We start from the raw sequence: 12,704 nt of genomic DNA on the forward strand, positions 1-12,704 counted from the left end.
GAAAAGGTACATTTGAACAGTAGAGGAAAGGGGAATGGGCAGCCTGGGAGGGCGGGCCTGAGTGAGGTCCCCACCCAGAAGGCCAGCGAGGGCACTGGGTTTTAGGGAGAGATGTGGGACACAGGTGCCAAAAGGAAAGCTCCCAACTCCATATCTTGTCTGGGGAAGGCCCCATGAATGGAGTCTCTGAAGACCAGGACTCTTTAGCCTGAGAAAGGAAGGCTGACTGATCACCATGGTCAGTAGTGAACGGGGTACTGGAAAGAAAAGGGATGACCGTATAGTCTCCACGTGGACTGAGACCAGAGCCAGAGGAGGCCCGAGGGGTCTAAGCAAGACTGCAATGTGCACACCCCTTAACCCAAGGGTTGGGGGATCCTAAAATCAGCTGTCTGGACTATAGTCTGATCTTGGGGCAGGGTGGAGGTAGGCAAAGTGCTTAGTCCTACAAAACGGAGTCTTTAAATCCCCCTCATCCAGTTAATATCCTTATAACCGTACAAATGTCCATCTGTGTTTCTCAATTGTATTTAACTGCCTTACATCTATGCCTGACTTTCACGCTTTTTATTAACCTGTGAGTGGATGTAGTACAGTACACTGTACGTCTAGAACCGTCTATAAAGTATAAAAGGGTTGCCCAGTCTGTTTCCAGCCTACGGAGACCCAGACACTAAGGGAAGAAGTGACAGTCCCCAGCAGTGCAGGCCTTTGTAGCTGCAGAGTCTTTTCTTTTTCAAGGATGGTTTTTCCCTGAAACAATTCTTTGCACACTTTTCCCCACCCAGCCCCGACTCGGAAACCTTGAACAGTTCTCCCGTGTCTGCTGCCCAAGCTCCTCACACTCTAGTGGGTGCCTACTCCTCCCACTTTGTCTCCTGCCGTGCCACCATGTCACCAAACTCACCCCTTCACTGACCCCTATGGAAGCTATTTGGATCTCAGGGACTGTTCTTTACAATATAAAACATCCAGCAGATTATATAGAAAGCATAGGAATAGCAATATCATAAGCATAGCAATATCATATTTTAAACTCACCTACTCTGTGCCAGGCTCCGTGCTAAGCACTGGGCAACAAGAACAATGCAAAATTCATGTGATTTCCTAAAAATTAAATTATAGGACCTGAAAAAATGTAGCACTAGCAGTTGGCCACTTCAGGTCATGGTGTCTGTTCACAACCTTCTGCCATTGGGGGTCCTTGAGCAGAAAATTTTGAGAAGGCCTTCAAGGCTTCAGGAGTATACTCCAATTTCCTTGCCTTGGTTCAGTCCTTGCTCCCCCACTAGACTCCCCCAGGCCTGGGGAGCCCCTTCCTTTCCTCTCATCTAAGTTCTACCCTTTCAGACCCAACTCCAGCCCACATCCTGCAGGAAGCTTCCTTTAATCACCTCAGTCCTCAACGTGCCCACCTTCTCCATACTCCTGTCACTCTTTATTCTCCTGCAAATACCTTATATCATTCATTATTTATCTATTCACACGTGAGTCCAAGGGGAGAGACTATGTCTTATGCTGTCGGTCAATTTGGCTGGTAACATGTTCCTACATAGGTACACCAAAGACAAAATCATGCAAAGTCAAACAGCAGACTTGTTAGGGTTTTAAAAGCTATAAATATAGGTGTAAAATACAATAGTAAAACAATAACCACCCTTCCCCTCTTAAATATTCAATGGTATAATCCCAGCATTTCCATCATGTTGCTTAATTTTGTTCTTTTCCTTCATAACTGAACACACAATTAACTGGCTTAAATCCAATGAGCAGCTAATCAAGACTAAAGATTCCCCGATCCCTGCTGAACTGCTAATTTCTGTGTCGTCACAGTTGTATGAAGTTAATGAGACCAAACTTCTTATTGTTTGAATCAGCACTTTCATTTTTCTGTCTTTATTTATGGCAAAGTACCACAAAATATTTAAATAATAACACACACTGCTGTGCAAGGATGGCAGCCACACTGCTGAAGCCGAATGAAAGGCAGGCAGGCACCATGAAGCCCCACAGAAGGTGGGTTTCTCAGCTAATATACAACAGCCTGAATTTGGAGAGTATAAGAAGAGGGTTTTTACTGGCAGGAGGACCAATGTATAATGTACAAAAGTTCCAATTTTATGATGGTCAGTGATTGCTTGAATGACTCTGTTTACCCCCAACCCCCTGCAGGGAGCAGGGCCTCAATTGTCAATGAGGACAATTCACCCTTGCAGAACAACATTCCATCCCCCAGATCCATGGCACATGGCAAACCAATGCTTAGACACCCAGAGAGCAAGAGACCCCAGCCATAAGGAAACATTATTTCTCACCCGCTGTGCCTCTGTATTTCCCAACTGTGAGCTTGTACCGTTCCTTGCTGGAGGCCACTTGGAAGAAATCATATATGGCATAGGCGGACTCATTGGCAGTCTGTAGGTCCACTCTCACCTCATACCGGGTAGGAGTGCCAGTGGTGAGATTGTGTAGCTTGTCAAGTCCTAAAAAGAAGGATGGAATTCTAATAACCAATCAGCCAACATGTGCAAGCACTCACCATTGGCATCTGAGAATTTCAGCACCAAAAGTCACCTTAGCCTTTACCTCCTCTGGGAATGGGAGCCTTCTCCACAGTTTCTCTTTTGGAAGTTCATTTTCTCATCCTATTATTTCTTTGGCACAGTCACGCTAATGAGTGTGGAAACCATGTCCTCTGGGAGGTAGCAGTGCGGGGTAGCCATGGGTTGAACCTGCCGCCATTGACTCCATCTCTCTAAAGCTTTAGCAGTTTTCTTTATTAAGGTCTCTGAAGGGATTTTGAACCAAGCAAACCACAAACATCTATCTACTCTATCTATTATGATTTTTTAATTCTTCATTTCCCAATTGATGCTTTTGGCTATTTCACTATGAACATCTGCTCCAGAATAGAGCAGAAGGAAAAGGGAAAAAATGATGCCCATAATGACTGGCATGACTAGCAGAATTCCAGGGACCACTAGCAGAACCTCTCAATAATAGCCCATTATTCCCATCAATCAACTATTTTTCTTCTCCTGTAGTTTCTAAAAAAGATCAGCCTCCAGGCAGATCCCGTGGGCTTGGATACAGCATAAAGACCACCTGTGACAGTCTTACCTTTTCACAAGCCTGGAGCACACGAGAACCTTCCCAGCAACAGGCGCCACCAAAACCCCGGTCAACAGGTTCCTCAAAGTGTCCCTGTCACTTGGACCTCTTCCCGAATGTGGCGAACTTCCTCAAGCTGCCTGACCAGCTTTTCAAGAGGGAAACCTCCCCTCCACAACCCAGCCCTCCTGGATTCTCAGAGACCATACCAAGCCAGAACTCCTTCATGGGGTCCCCAAAGCCCTCCACATAGGCCCGCCAACGCTTGAAGAAATCCAACTGCCCAGTGTTCCGCCTCTGGAAGACCTGTAAAAGGAGCAGACATTTCACTCTGATGCACTTGAATAGACATGACTGAGGGAAAGAGGACAGTAGCTTAGACTGGGGGCTGCTCTGAGAATAGACAGAAGTAGACAGAAGGTAAAATTGACAGATGTGGTGATAGATTGAAAGTGCAACTGAAAGACAGGAGCAAGTCAAGAATGATTCTTGTGGTTTTGGCTTGCAGTACTGGACAGCTCTTCATTGAGAGGGGGCTTCTGAGAGAGGACAGGTTTTGTAAGTGCATCACCATTGGGGACATGGTAAGTTTGAGTCACTTCTGAGGTATCCTGGTGAACGAAGACGCCACAGGAGCAGTTGAACGTAAGGGCTAGAGTTCCAAAGAGAGATCTAGGCTAGAATTATAAAGGTGAGAGTGTTTCTGAGATGATTCCAGGTGTTCATCAAGTCCCATTTCACCTTCCTCTCCCTCAGACCACAGGAACACAGCCTTTTTCAATCTCCCTTGAAGTTAATGTGCAATAATTCATGTGACTCATTCTAGCCAAAGGACTGTAAGTGGGAGCACAGGAGGGTGGGGGTTCTCCATGCTCTCTCTTCCATTGCCATGTGCCACAATGCCTCCATGAAAGCCACATGTTGACAGGGCAGAGCCACAGTTGGAATTAGCCTGAATCCCTGAGTCACTACTTAGAAGTGATCGCCAAACCACAGAAGACTTTGCACACGTGAGGAAAAAACTCTTAGGTGTTGAATCATTGGAATTTGGGGTTGGTTGGTTACCACGGCATAGCCCATTCTATCCTTGCTAATACAGAGAGCCACTGGAACATAGAGTCAAATGAAGCCATTGCAAAGACGAGGCCATCTAGGAAGAAAATAGGAAAGTGGCCTAGAACCAAGCCTTGAGGACCCCCCAATATATAACAGCCACAGGGAGAAGGATGAGTACATTAAGGAGAGAGAGGAGCCACTAGAGATGAAGAATGACGATGAGGAAAATGTGGAATCACAAAGGCCACAAAGAGAAAGGTGTGGTCGACAGGGTCAAGTGCTGATGAGAGGTCAACATGAGGCCTAATCTGACCACAGAATTTAGTGACACGGAATCACTGCTGACTTTAGCAAAGGCTGCGTTAGTGAGAGACGAGGGCAGAAGCCAAACTGGAATGGTTGAAGAGGGAGCCAGACGTGAGAAAATGGAAGGGCTGGCCCAGTGGCCTAGTGGTTAAATTCCCACACTCCACTTTAGAGGTCCGGGGTTTGAAGGTTTGGATCCCGGCACAGACCTACACACCGCTCATCAAGCCATGCTATCACAGCGTCTCACATACATAATAGAGGAAAATGGGCACAGATGTTAGCTCAGGGCTACTCTTCCCCAAGCAAAAAGAGGAAGATTAGCAACAGATGTTAGCTCAGGGCCAATCTTCCTCACCAAAAAAAAACAACAACAACAAAAAAAAAGAAATGAGAAAATGGAGACAGAGCTGGGTACTATTGCACGACAGTATGGGCTGCTTTCATTTCAAAAATTCCTCTATTTGGGGTAAATACAGTCTAAGTAAATTACATTCTTTTATATGAAGTACCCAAAAGCTAAACACACCTATATGTACTATTGGAATTGATACTACATATAAAAATTCTTCATGACCCTGAGAGCCAAGCTAAATGCCATCCTAGCTAACCGAGAAATGATCCTGGAATTCTGGAAGGCTGGAATTGCATCTTTCTCTCTACCTACTTTCCTGTATCTTCATTCAAATGCAGAAGCCCCAACACAAAATCCAATCTCCCTCCTTTCCACCATGGTTCACAGTGTGCGCTTTGAAGTAAAAGACATTATCTTGAATTTGGTAAGGTAAACCTCTTAATATTTGTGCATTCTTTACATTTTTCTCTGGGAAGAGACAGAGAGGGAGGAGAGAGCATGTTGCCTGCTCCCTCCACATGGGAGCTCGCATTTCACTCCTTCTGAAGCACCAATCCATCCATGTTTGCTGGCCCGGAAGCACTGAACTAAGGCAACAGTGGGCAAGAGAAAGCCCCGGGCTCCCAGAGTCAGACCACAGCCTCCTCAGTCATTTCTATTCCTGAGCCCAGTCAGCTCGTTGTCAAACAGGGTTAGAAGCAGGAAGGAAGTGTCTACTTCAGAGGAGGTGGGAGGACTAAATGAGATGGTACATGTAAAAATGTTCTATAACAGTAAAGAGCTGCTGAACGGAACATAGGAATGACCGCGGTAAACAATGACACACTGCATTAATATTGTTCTTCCCTTTCCCCTCTTCTCAAGATGCGAGATGTCCCATTCCTTCCACGGCTTCCTTCATTTCTTGATTCATTCATTCACTTACGTAACAACCGTTTCTTGAGCATTTGTTAAGTGCCAGCTCCAGGGCGAGCCTCTATGATGCCATTTTACAAATGTGAAAGTTCAGAAAAGAAATTAGCCAGAGTCATACAGCTAAGTATTTAGTGGCTGATGCGAGGATAAAACACTGATATCCTTCCATTAGAAAATTTGAAAATACCAGCTTTACTGAGTCTATCTTCCAAAAAGCATTTCTTAAGACTCTGAGACTAATTGTTAGTTTCTTAGCATGGCACCTGTTCCAGTCCCTTCTCTGGGACTCTTCCTGTACTATGGACAGTGGAGTCCTAGAGTGGATGTGGCAGCAATGGTCGGCTCCATGCACATCGCATCAAATTACATTCCCACTAAGTAATTAGTTACATTACAAGTTCAGGCTCAAATCTCATCTGCCCTCCTAGGACAGACACATTACAAAGGCATTTGGTCTCCATCTCCAATCAATCAACATAGTGCCTAAGTGAGAGAGAGCTTTCTGGCTGATTTTTTTATTTTAATAATGTTTCAGTTTGGCTAGGGAAACTCCAAAAAATGTTTCCGATGCTCTTTGCATCTCTGTTTAGACCCAGCTCTACGCTTACTAGCTGTGTCCTTGGGCAAGTTAGTTAACCGTGACAAGCCTCACTTCTCTAAAATATTAGATCAAGATTTAGTTAATAGCCTATTTGTCATGCTCTTAAATCAAGGTCATTAATCATAACAAATCATAAAGTATTGTGGCCAGAGTCTGGCACATACAGATATAATGTTATTATTATATCTCAATAAATGCTAGTTTGCATTTTATTATATCAGATTCCAAGTGAACTGACCCACAGGGATCACTTGTACATCTTGATCAGGCAGTCTTAACTGACTCATTCAGAGTCTAGTCCGTTCCCGCTCTGTGAGGTGAAAACACCTTATGATGAACTATTTGGGATAACAAAAGCCCCTTAGCAAATAAGTCTCAAGGGAAAAAAAAATCTCTTTCTGTCTGGCTCTACACTACAGAACTGTTATTGCACTCTAGAACTTACTCAATGTCCTGAATAACCAAATCAGGAGGAAAAAATGAAAATCTCCTTTAAATGCCTGTGGAAAGAGCCTCTAATGTAATCCTTAAGACTTGTAAGATGGAAAACAAAGATGGAAATATTTGAGACATTTAAGTGTTCCCTGATGGTCTCCATTCCAGCCCCCCACCCATGGCCTCAGTGCCAGACTTCTTCTGGCCTATTAATCAAACTGGTCTCCTGCTGCCTGGGATGGAGAAGAACTTCCTTAAAAGGATTTTAGAAGCTCAATTTTAAAAAGAGCAATGTACTCAAGTCATCTTTCAGTGACAAAAGACTCTTGAACCCAAAAAACATGGAAACTATAAAAGATTTGGTGAAGTTTTCAGGACTCCACTCATTTTCCAGAGGGTAGTGGCTTTGAGGAGAACCCTACAGAATCTCAGTTCATGTATACCCTCAGGAGTCTGGGTCAGAAAACAAGACCTGTGATGGGTTCAGGGACCAGGGTTGGTTAGAGTGGAGAGTGATTTTATTATTTCTGGAACTGACCTCCATGTTCTATAAGGGTCATTTGTATGGATGTAGAAGGCAAGCTCCTTGAGGGCAGGGATTTTGGTCTGTTTGGCTCACTGCTGGTTCTTGAATATATAAAACAGTGCTGGACACACAGTAGGCACTCAATAAATATTTGTGGAATAAACCATGGGTATTCCCAGGCAGACAGACTGGCAGGTCTCTTTCCAAAGATTGCTCTAGACAAACACTTCCTTTCCTATACGAAGTTGGCTTTCAAAAAGGCCAAACTAGACAGTACAAAGATCCTGCCAATGGTCAATTATGGGCACAAAGGCAGGGAACTGGCTTCAAGCCTGAAGAGACGGGATGCTTAGAGTTACAATGGTGCTGATGAAAAGCAGCAGGTACAGCCCTATGGGTCTGGTCAGGTGGAAGACCTCCCACGCTACATTCTATTCTGTTATTTGCATAAATCAATCCAGAATATCCCACATCCAATCCCATTACTGCCTTTCAGCCATCAGATGCAGCCGTGCAAATAATAAGTTTTCTTCACTGCTGCTGATCAGACTGCTGCTGATCATTTTATCCGTGGCTGCTCAGAGACTTCGGTCTCCCAGGCCCCAGAGAGAACGCATCACTGAATACCGTTTGAGCACTGTGAGCTCATGCTTTCTCCTTCCCACCGTGAGTTATGGGCGCACAGCGGGTAAGACTGCATGCTGGTTTGGGGCAATGCGAGCCTCTATCTGTTCAGGCACAGGGAGACAGGGATGGGGGAGACAGAAGGATCAGTTTGCAACCCTCAAAGGCAGCTCATCATATAATTGGATCAGGCTGATGCAATCAAAGAAGGTGCCATGTGGTGCAAGCAGACAATAGCCCAAGAGAATAACACGTCCACACAGAAGACGGATGATCAGAACACTGCCAAGTTTCCCTCTTGCAGGCTTTAGCCTTTTAAATCCAAGTCCCAAAGGCCTTGTTTCTGTACTGTGGAGCCCGGATGCAGAACCTGGACAACAGGCTCCAATTCAGAGGACTGAGCCCCCAAAGAGGTCAAGCGTTTCCATCTTGGATGGCCTGAGATGACCCATTGGGAAGACCAATGATCTAGGAGGCTGGAGTCCTGAAATGTGGTCCCAACTTTGTCATTTATTTGTTTGACTTAGCCAAGGCACTTCTTGTGGGCCTCAACTTACCTATCATAAAATAGGAATAATAATCTCTCTCACTTATTCTAAAGCTTTTGTGTGAGGGTCATGTTGACGAGAGTGCTTTGAAGAGAGTGAACTGTAGGTAATACACACATATAGGGCATTACTAGACGGCGACAAACCCACAAGCCTTCACAATCATCAGCCTTAGATTAATCAAGGCTGCTCTACCCCAGGTGTGAAGTACTTCAGGCTCTATTCTTACAGCGGGGTGGGATCTCTGAAAACAGCTGCAAGCCACCAGTGCTCCTCTCTCCTGTGGATAAAGCAGAACTAGAGTTCCCTGGGCTGAGAAACAAGGCACCACTTGGAGCTCCCCAGGGCTCTCTGTCACTCACAATCCAGCCGCCTCCATCCGTGTCCATGTCACAGTACACCTGCAGGGGCCGGCTGGCGTCACCGTGCAGGTAGATGGTGTATAGGCCACTGGCGACGTCATTGTTCTGTTGAACTTGACTGCAGTCCGAAGGGTGTGGAAAACGGGCGCCAACTGGGAGCCAAGCAGAGGGATAGCATCGTTAGAAGTGCAAAGAAGGGGAGTGAGGCTATTCCCCTATTTTAAGATAATTTATTTTGTGTAGAAATTATTTCATAACCTCCTACTACTTTGCTTCTCCACTCACATCTTAATTTTTCTCACTTACTCTGCTCTCATCAAACCCTCCAAGTGTACTAGAAATAAGGTCAAGTTCACATCACTTCCTCCCCTGACCCAACTCCCCCCTGCCAAAATAACACTCCATTTCGCTCCCCTCTTTAGTCTCCCCACCAGGGGACGGATTTCTTTTGAGCCCATAACCCCGTTTCCATTTCCCTGCGCCTAGAGAAATCCACGACTCTGTTGCCACTTGCTCCTCCTTGGACCCTTTTTCTGGCCTCTCCGATGTTTGTCCTCTACTGCATTCTCGTTCAGAGTGCAGGAGTCCACATTACCTGTGGAAAGGATGGTGGACACACTCCTGCTCCGACGATCACCTTTAAAGGCAACCAAGGAGACAGGGTAGGTGATGCCCTGCTCAAGGCCTTGCAGCTGAAACCTCTGGTCCCCTCGTCCGAGCTGTGCCTCCTACCAAACAAAGGAGACAGTGGGCAGTCACTCAGCTGATGACCCCCAGCACCCTAGGTGGCAACAGAATCTCCTGGAGCTAATGTCAGCACTCTCTGAGAGCACAGTGCTTTGTCTCTTCAAGGGCTCAGTGGCAGCCTAGAATCCCAGCTGCTTCTCTGGAGGGCGAGGCCCTAGACATTCAGCACTGCTGGGAGCACTAGCTGAGAGCCAGCACCTGACATGGCTCTGGTGACCTCTGCCCTCCAGACACACGCTGGGGCGCTGCCGACAGCCACCGCGGGCAGCAACGGGCAGGCAATGCCAGGCTAAGAAGCTAATAAGGGGACGTGAAACTGGCCATTGATATGTGCGAGGCAGGAAGATAGTTGGTTTTTCAATAAACTTCCTTCTGAACTTGTCTTACTTCCTCTATAAAGACAGGGCTAACTTTCCTAGCAGGGCTGTCTTAAGCATTAATTGAGAGAATGAATAAATCAATGTGCCCTTCCTTTTTTCCTTCCTCCCTTCTTTCTTCCTTTTCAAGGAAAGAGAGTAATAATTTTCCATGGGGACAATTTTTGAAAATTTGCTGGCCTTCAGATTCCGGTTAATAACCGTTAATCAATGCATTCAATAAATATTTAGTAAGCACCTACCGCCAGGTTCTAAGCACTAAAGGATAAACGAAACAGATAAAAATTCCCTGTCCTCACAGAGCTAACATTTATTGAGGAAGACAAACAAACAAAATAACACAGGGCAGATGCGTGGCCAGCAAATAAGCAGTGGTCAGCTAGCAGCAGGCACAAAGCTCAGTCCTATAAAATGAGACCACAATGTTCACAAATGACTGTGTTTAGCACTGCTCCTTGCACACAGCAGGTGATCAATAAGGATCAAGTCATTTATCAGCAGGTTGTCACACGACCAGCAATCAAGCTGGTTGGCCCAAGTCAGTTGCTTGATACGGAAGCTGGGCATGGGCACCAAGAGAAAAGACGAGGAGGATCCAGTACCTTAACATTGCCGTCTGGGAACTGGTAGGTCAGAATGTAGCCATCAATCTGAGCAGAGGGGGGTGTCCAGGTCAATACCCCACCAGACTGTGTTACAGCAGACGAACGAAGGTTTTGGGGAGGGTCGATGTCTGTATATCAAAAGCCAGGTAACTATTATTACTAAGGTGCAACTGAGGCGAGGTAACCGAAATGTTAACCTATATTTTCTCTCTACATAAACTCCCATGTCTCTTCCACCCTTCAAGCAGGTAGCAGGCTCTGTTATTCCTTACTACCAGCCCTTTATGCTTTTGTTTCCAAAATTATAGACCCATTGAGGACAAGAGGATTGAGGAACAGGGGCTCGGGTGGGTCCCGAGAGAGTGAACCTGGCCCCCACTTCCCCGGCAGATTCCCAGAGAGCGGTGAGTGCGGGCAGTCTAGATTAGCAGACAGGGTCTCAGAGATGGCAGGGCTCCCGCAGTGGCGTGAAAGGGTGAAGGAGCGGCAGATCTGAAAGGGCCCTGCACACAGAAATCAGGCTGTCTCAGCAAACACCTACCTGGAAAGATGACTGAAATGCCAATGGGCACCCCCATGCCTGGCATTGGGAAACTGCCCAAGACTTCTCATCAGCCCTGGGGAAGGAGCATGACCCTAAATTTACTGAGATTTCTAACCAACCAGCTGGGGGGGGGGGGGGGGGGACGGCTTATGATGGAAATTAAGTTGATATAGAAATATAAAGTTCTCTTTCTTACATATCTAAGTATGTGGGCTTAGATGCATACTCTGTACAGATAGAATAGGGGGAGAGCTTGTATAAAGGAGGAGAGGAAGGAAGGGAGGGAGGGAGGAGAGAGAGAGAGATGAGAGAGAGAGAGAGAGAGAGAGAAAGAGAAAGAGCAGAGAGCTTTTCTTCTGATTCCTATGCACTTTCCCACTCAAACACCAGAGGGAATGCATGGGTCTCTGTGTGTGCACTGGAGACCAGGAAACCTAAAGCTCAGCAAAAATTCTAATCAACACCATAATAATTGGTCAGATGGCTCATTTTTTTTAACCAAATAAGATATGAATGGAAATTTCCATTTTTAAAAATCATTATCATAGAACGTGATTTTAATTTAGAAGTTCCCAAAAAAGACGTCTCCAGGCTATTTTCTACCCAGTAGCATTTCAGCTGAGAACTGAATTGCAGTATTTTAATAGAAATCAGGCAGCTGTTGTTTTGAATTAGAGTGTTTTGACAAATTCTGTGTTTCTGTAATATCAGCTTGGTTTGACTTTCTAAAGCATAACATCTGGTGTGGATTTTATTCTATCCATCACATGGAAAAACTGAATTTACTGCTTTTAAAATAAAAGCAAAACCTTAACTATTTAAGTATGTTAAGCTGGTTTCTGCTACCTCTTCAGGTGCCCACCCATCACCGGGTTACGGACTTGAGATGTCCGTCTTAGTTACTTCCACATTTCTATGAAGTAGAAAGATGATAATGTTGTCTTTAAAAACGAGGAAAGTGAAGCAGAGAGAACATAAAGAAGGAAGAGAGGAAGAAAGGAGCAAGGGAGGGAGGGAGACAGAGAGGGAGAAAGGGTGGAGGAAGGGAGGGAGGGAGGGAGGCAAGAGAGCAGGAGGAGGGAGGGGAGAGAAGGAGGAGGGAGGGGAGAGAAGGAGGAGGGAGGGGAGGGGAGAAGGAAATGAGGGGAGGGGAGAAGGAGGAGGGAGGAGAGGTAGGGGGAAGGAGGGAGAGGAGAAAGAGGGAGGAAGATACTGGTTGCCTCTGAAGAGCAGCACTGGGTGTTAGAGAGTCTGAGATGTGCAAAAGAGTTTTTCTTTCTACACATCTTTGTTTAGTCTGAAAATTTCTACTATAAGCATATATTACTTTTTCGATTAAAAATTTCTGCTAACTGTAACTAATAAAAATAGTAAAGAAATTCAAGGCACCTCTAACTCCAGTGGCCACACATGGTGTACTCGGCCGCAAAGGGGACAGCCAGTCCTTGCCCAGACTGTCTGAAGAGGCCCATGGACCTCAGGGTGGGCACAGTGCTCTTCTCAGGTCCCTCTGATGCCTGATTTCCATGATGTTCAGCGAGACCAGAGGCCCCGTCATGCACATAAAACACAAGCAGTCCAGGCCCCTTTGA

General features: G+C 45.7%; 1 protein-coding gene across 3 annotated transcripts in view; it reads right to left on the minus strand.

Moving 5' to 3' along the window:
* TNN (tenascin N) overlaps positions 1-12,704 on the minus strand; it is a 62,787-nt gene that overhangs the window by 7,716 nt on the left and 42,367 nt on the right. For all 3 annotated transcript variants that reach the window (XM_058540010.1, XM_058540008.1, XM_058540009.1), the window contains 5 exons: positions 10,566-10,696; positions 9,435-9,567; positions 8,840-8,991; positions 3,321-3,417; positions 2,316-2,483 (listed from right to left, as the gene is read on the minus strand). In XM_058540010.1, the coding sequence (XP_058395993.1) occupies positions 2,316-2,483; positions 3,321-3,417; positions 8,840-8,991; positions 9,435-9,567; positions 10,566-10,696 (681 nt within the window). The remainder of the gene's footprint in view (positions 1-2,315; positions 2,484-3,320; positions 3,418-8,839; positions 8,992-9,434; positions 9,568-10,565; positions 10,697-12,704) is intronic.

The sequence above is a fragment of the Diceros bicornis genome, chromosome 4 (genome assembly GCF_020826845.1).
Source record: "Diceros bicornis minor isolate mBicDic1 chromosome 4, mDicBic1.mat.cur, whole genome shotgun sequence".
NCBI classification, from domain to species: Eukaryota; Metazoa; Chordata; class Mammalia; order Perissodactyla; family Rhinocerotidae; genus Diceros; species Diceros bicornis.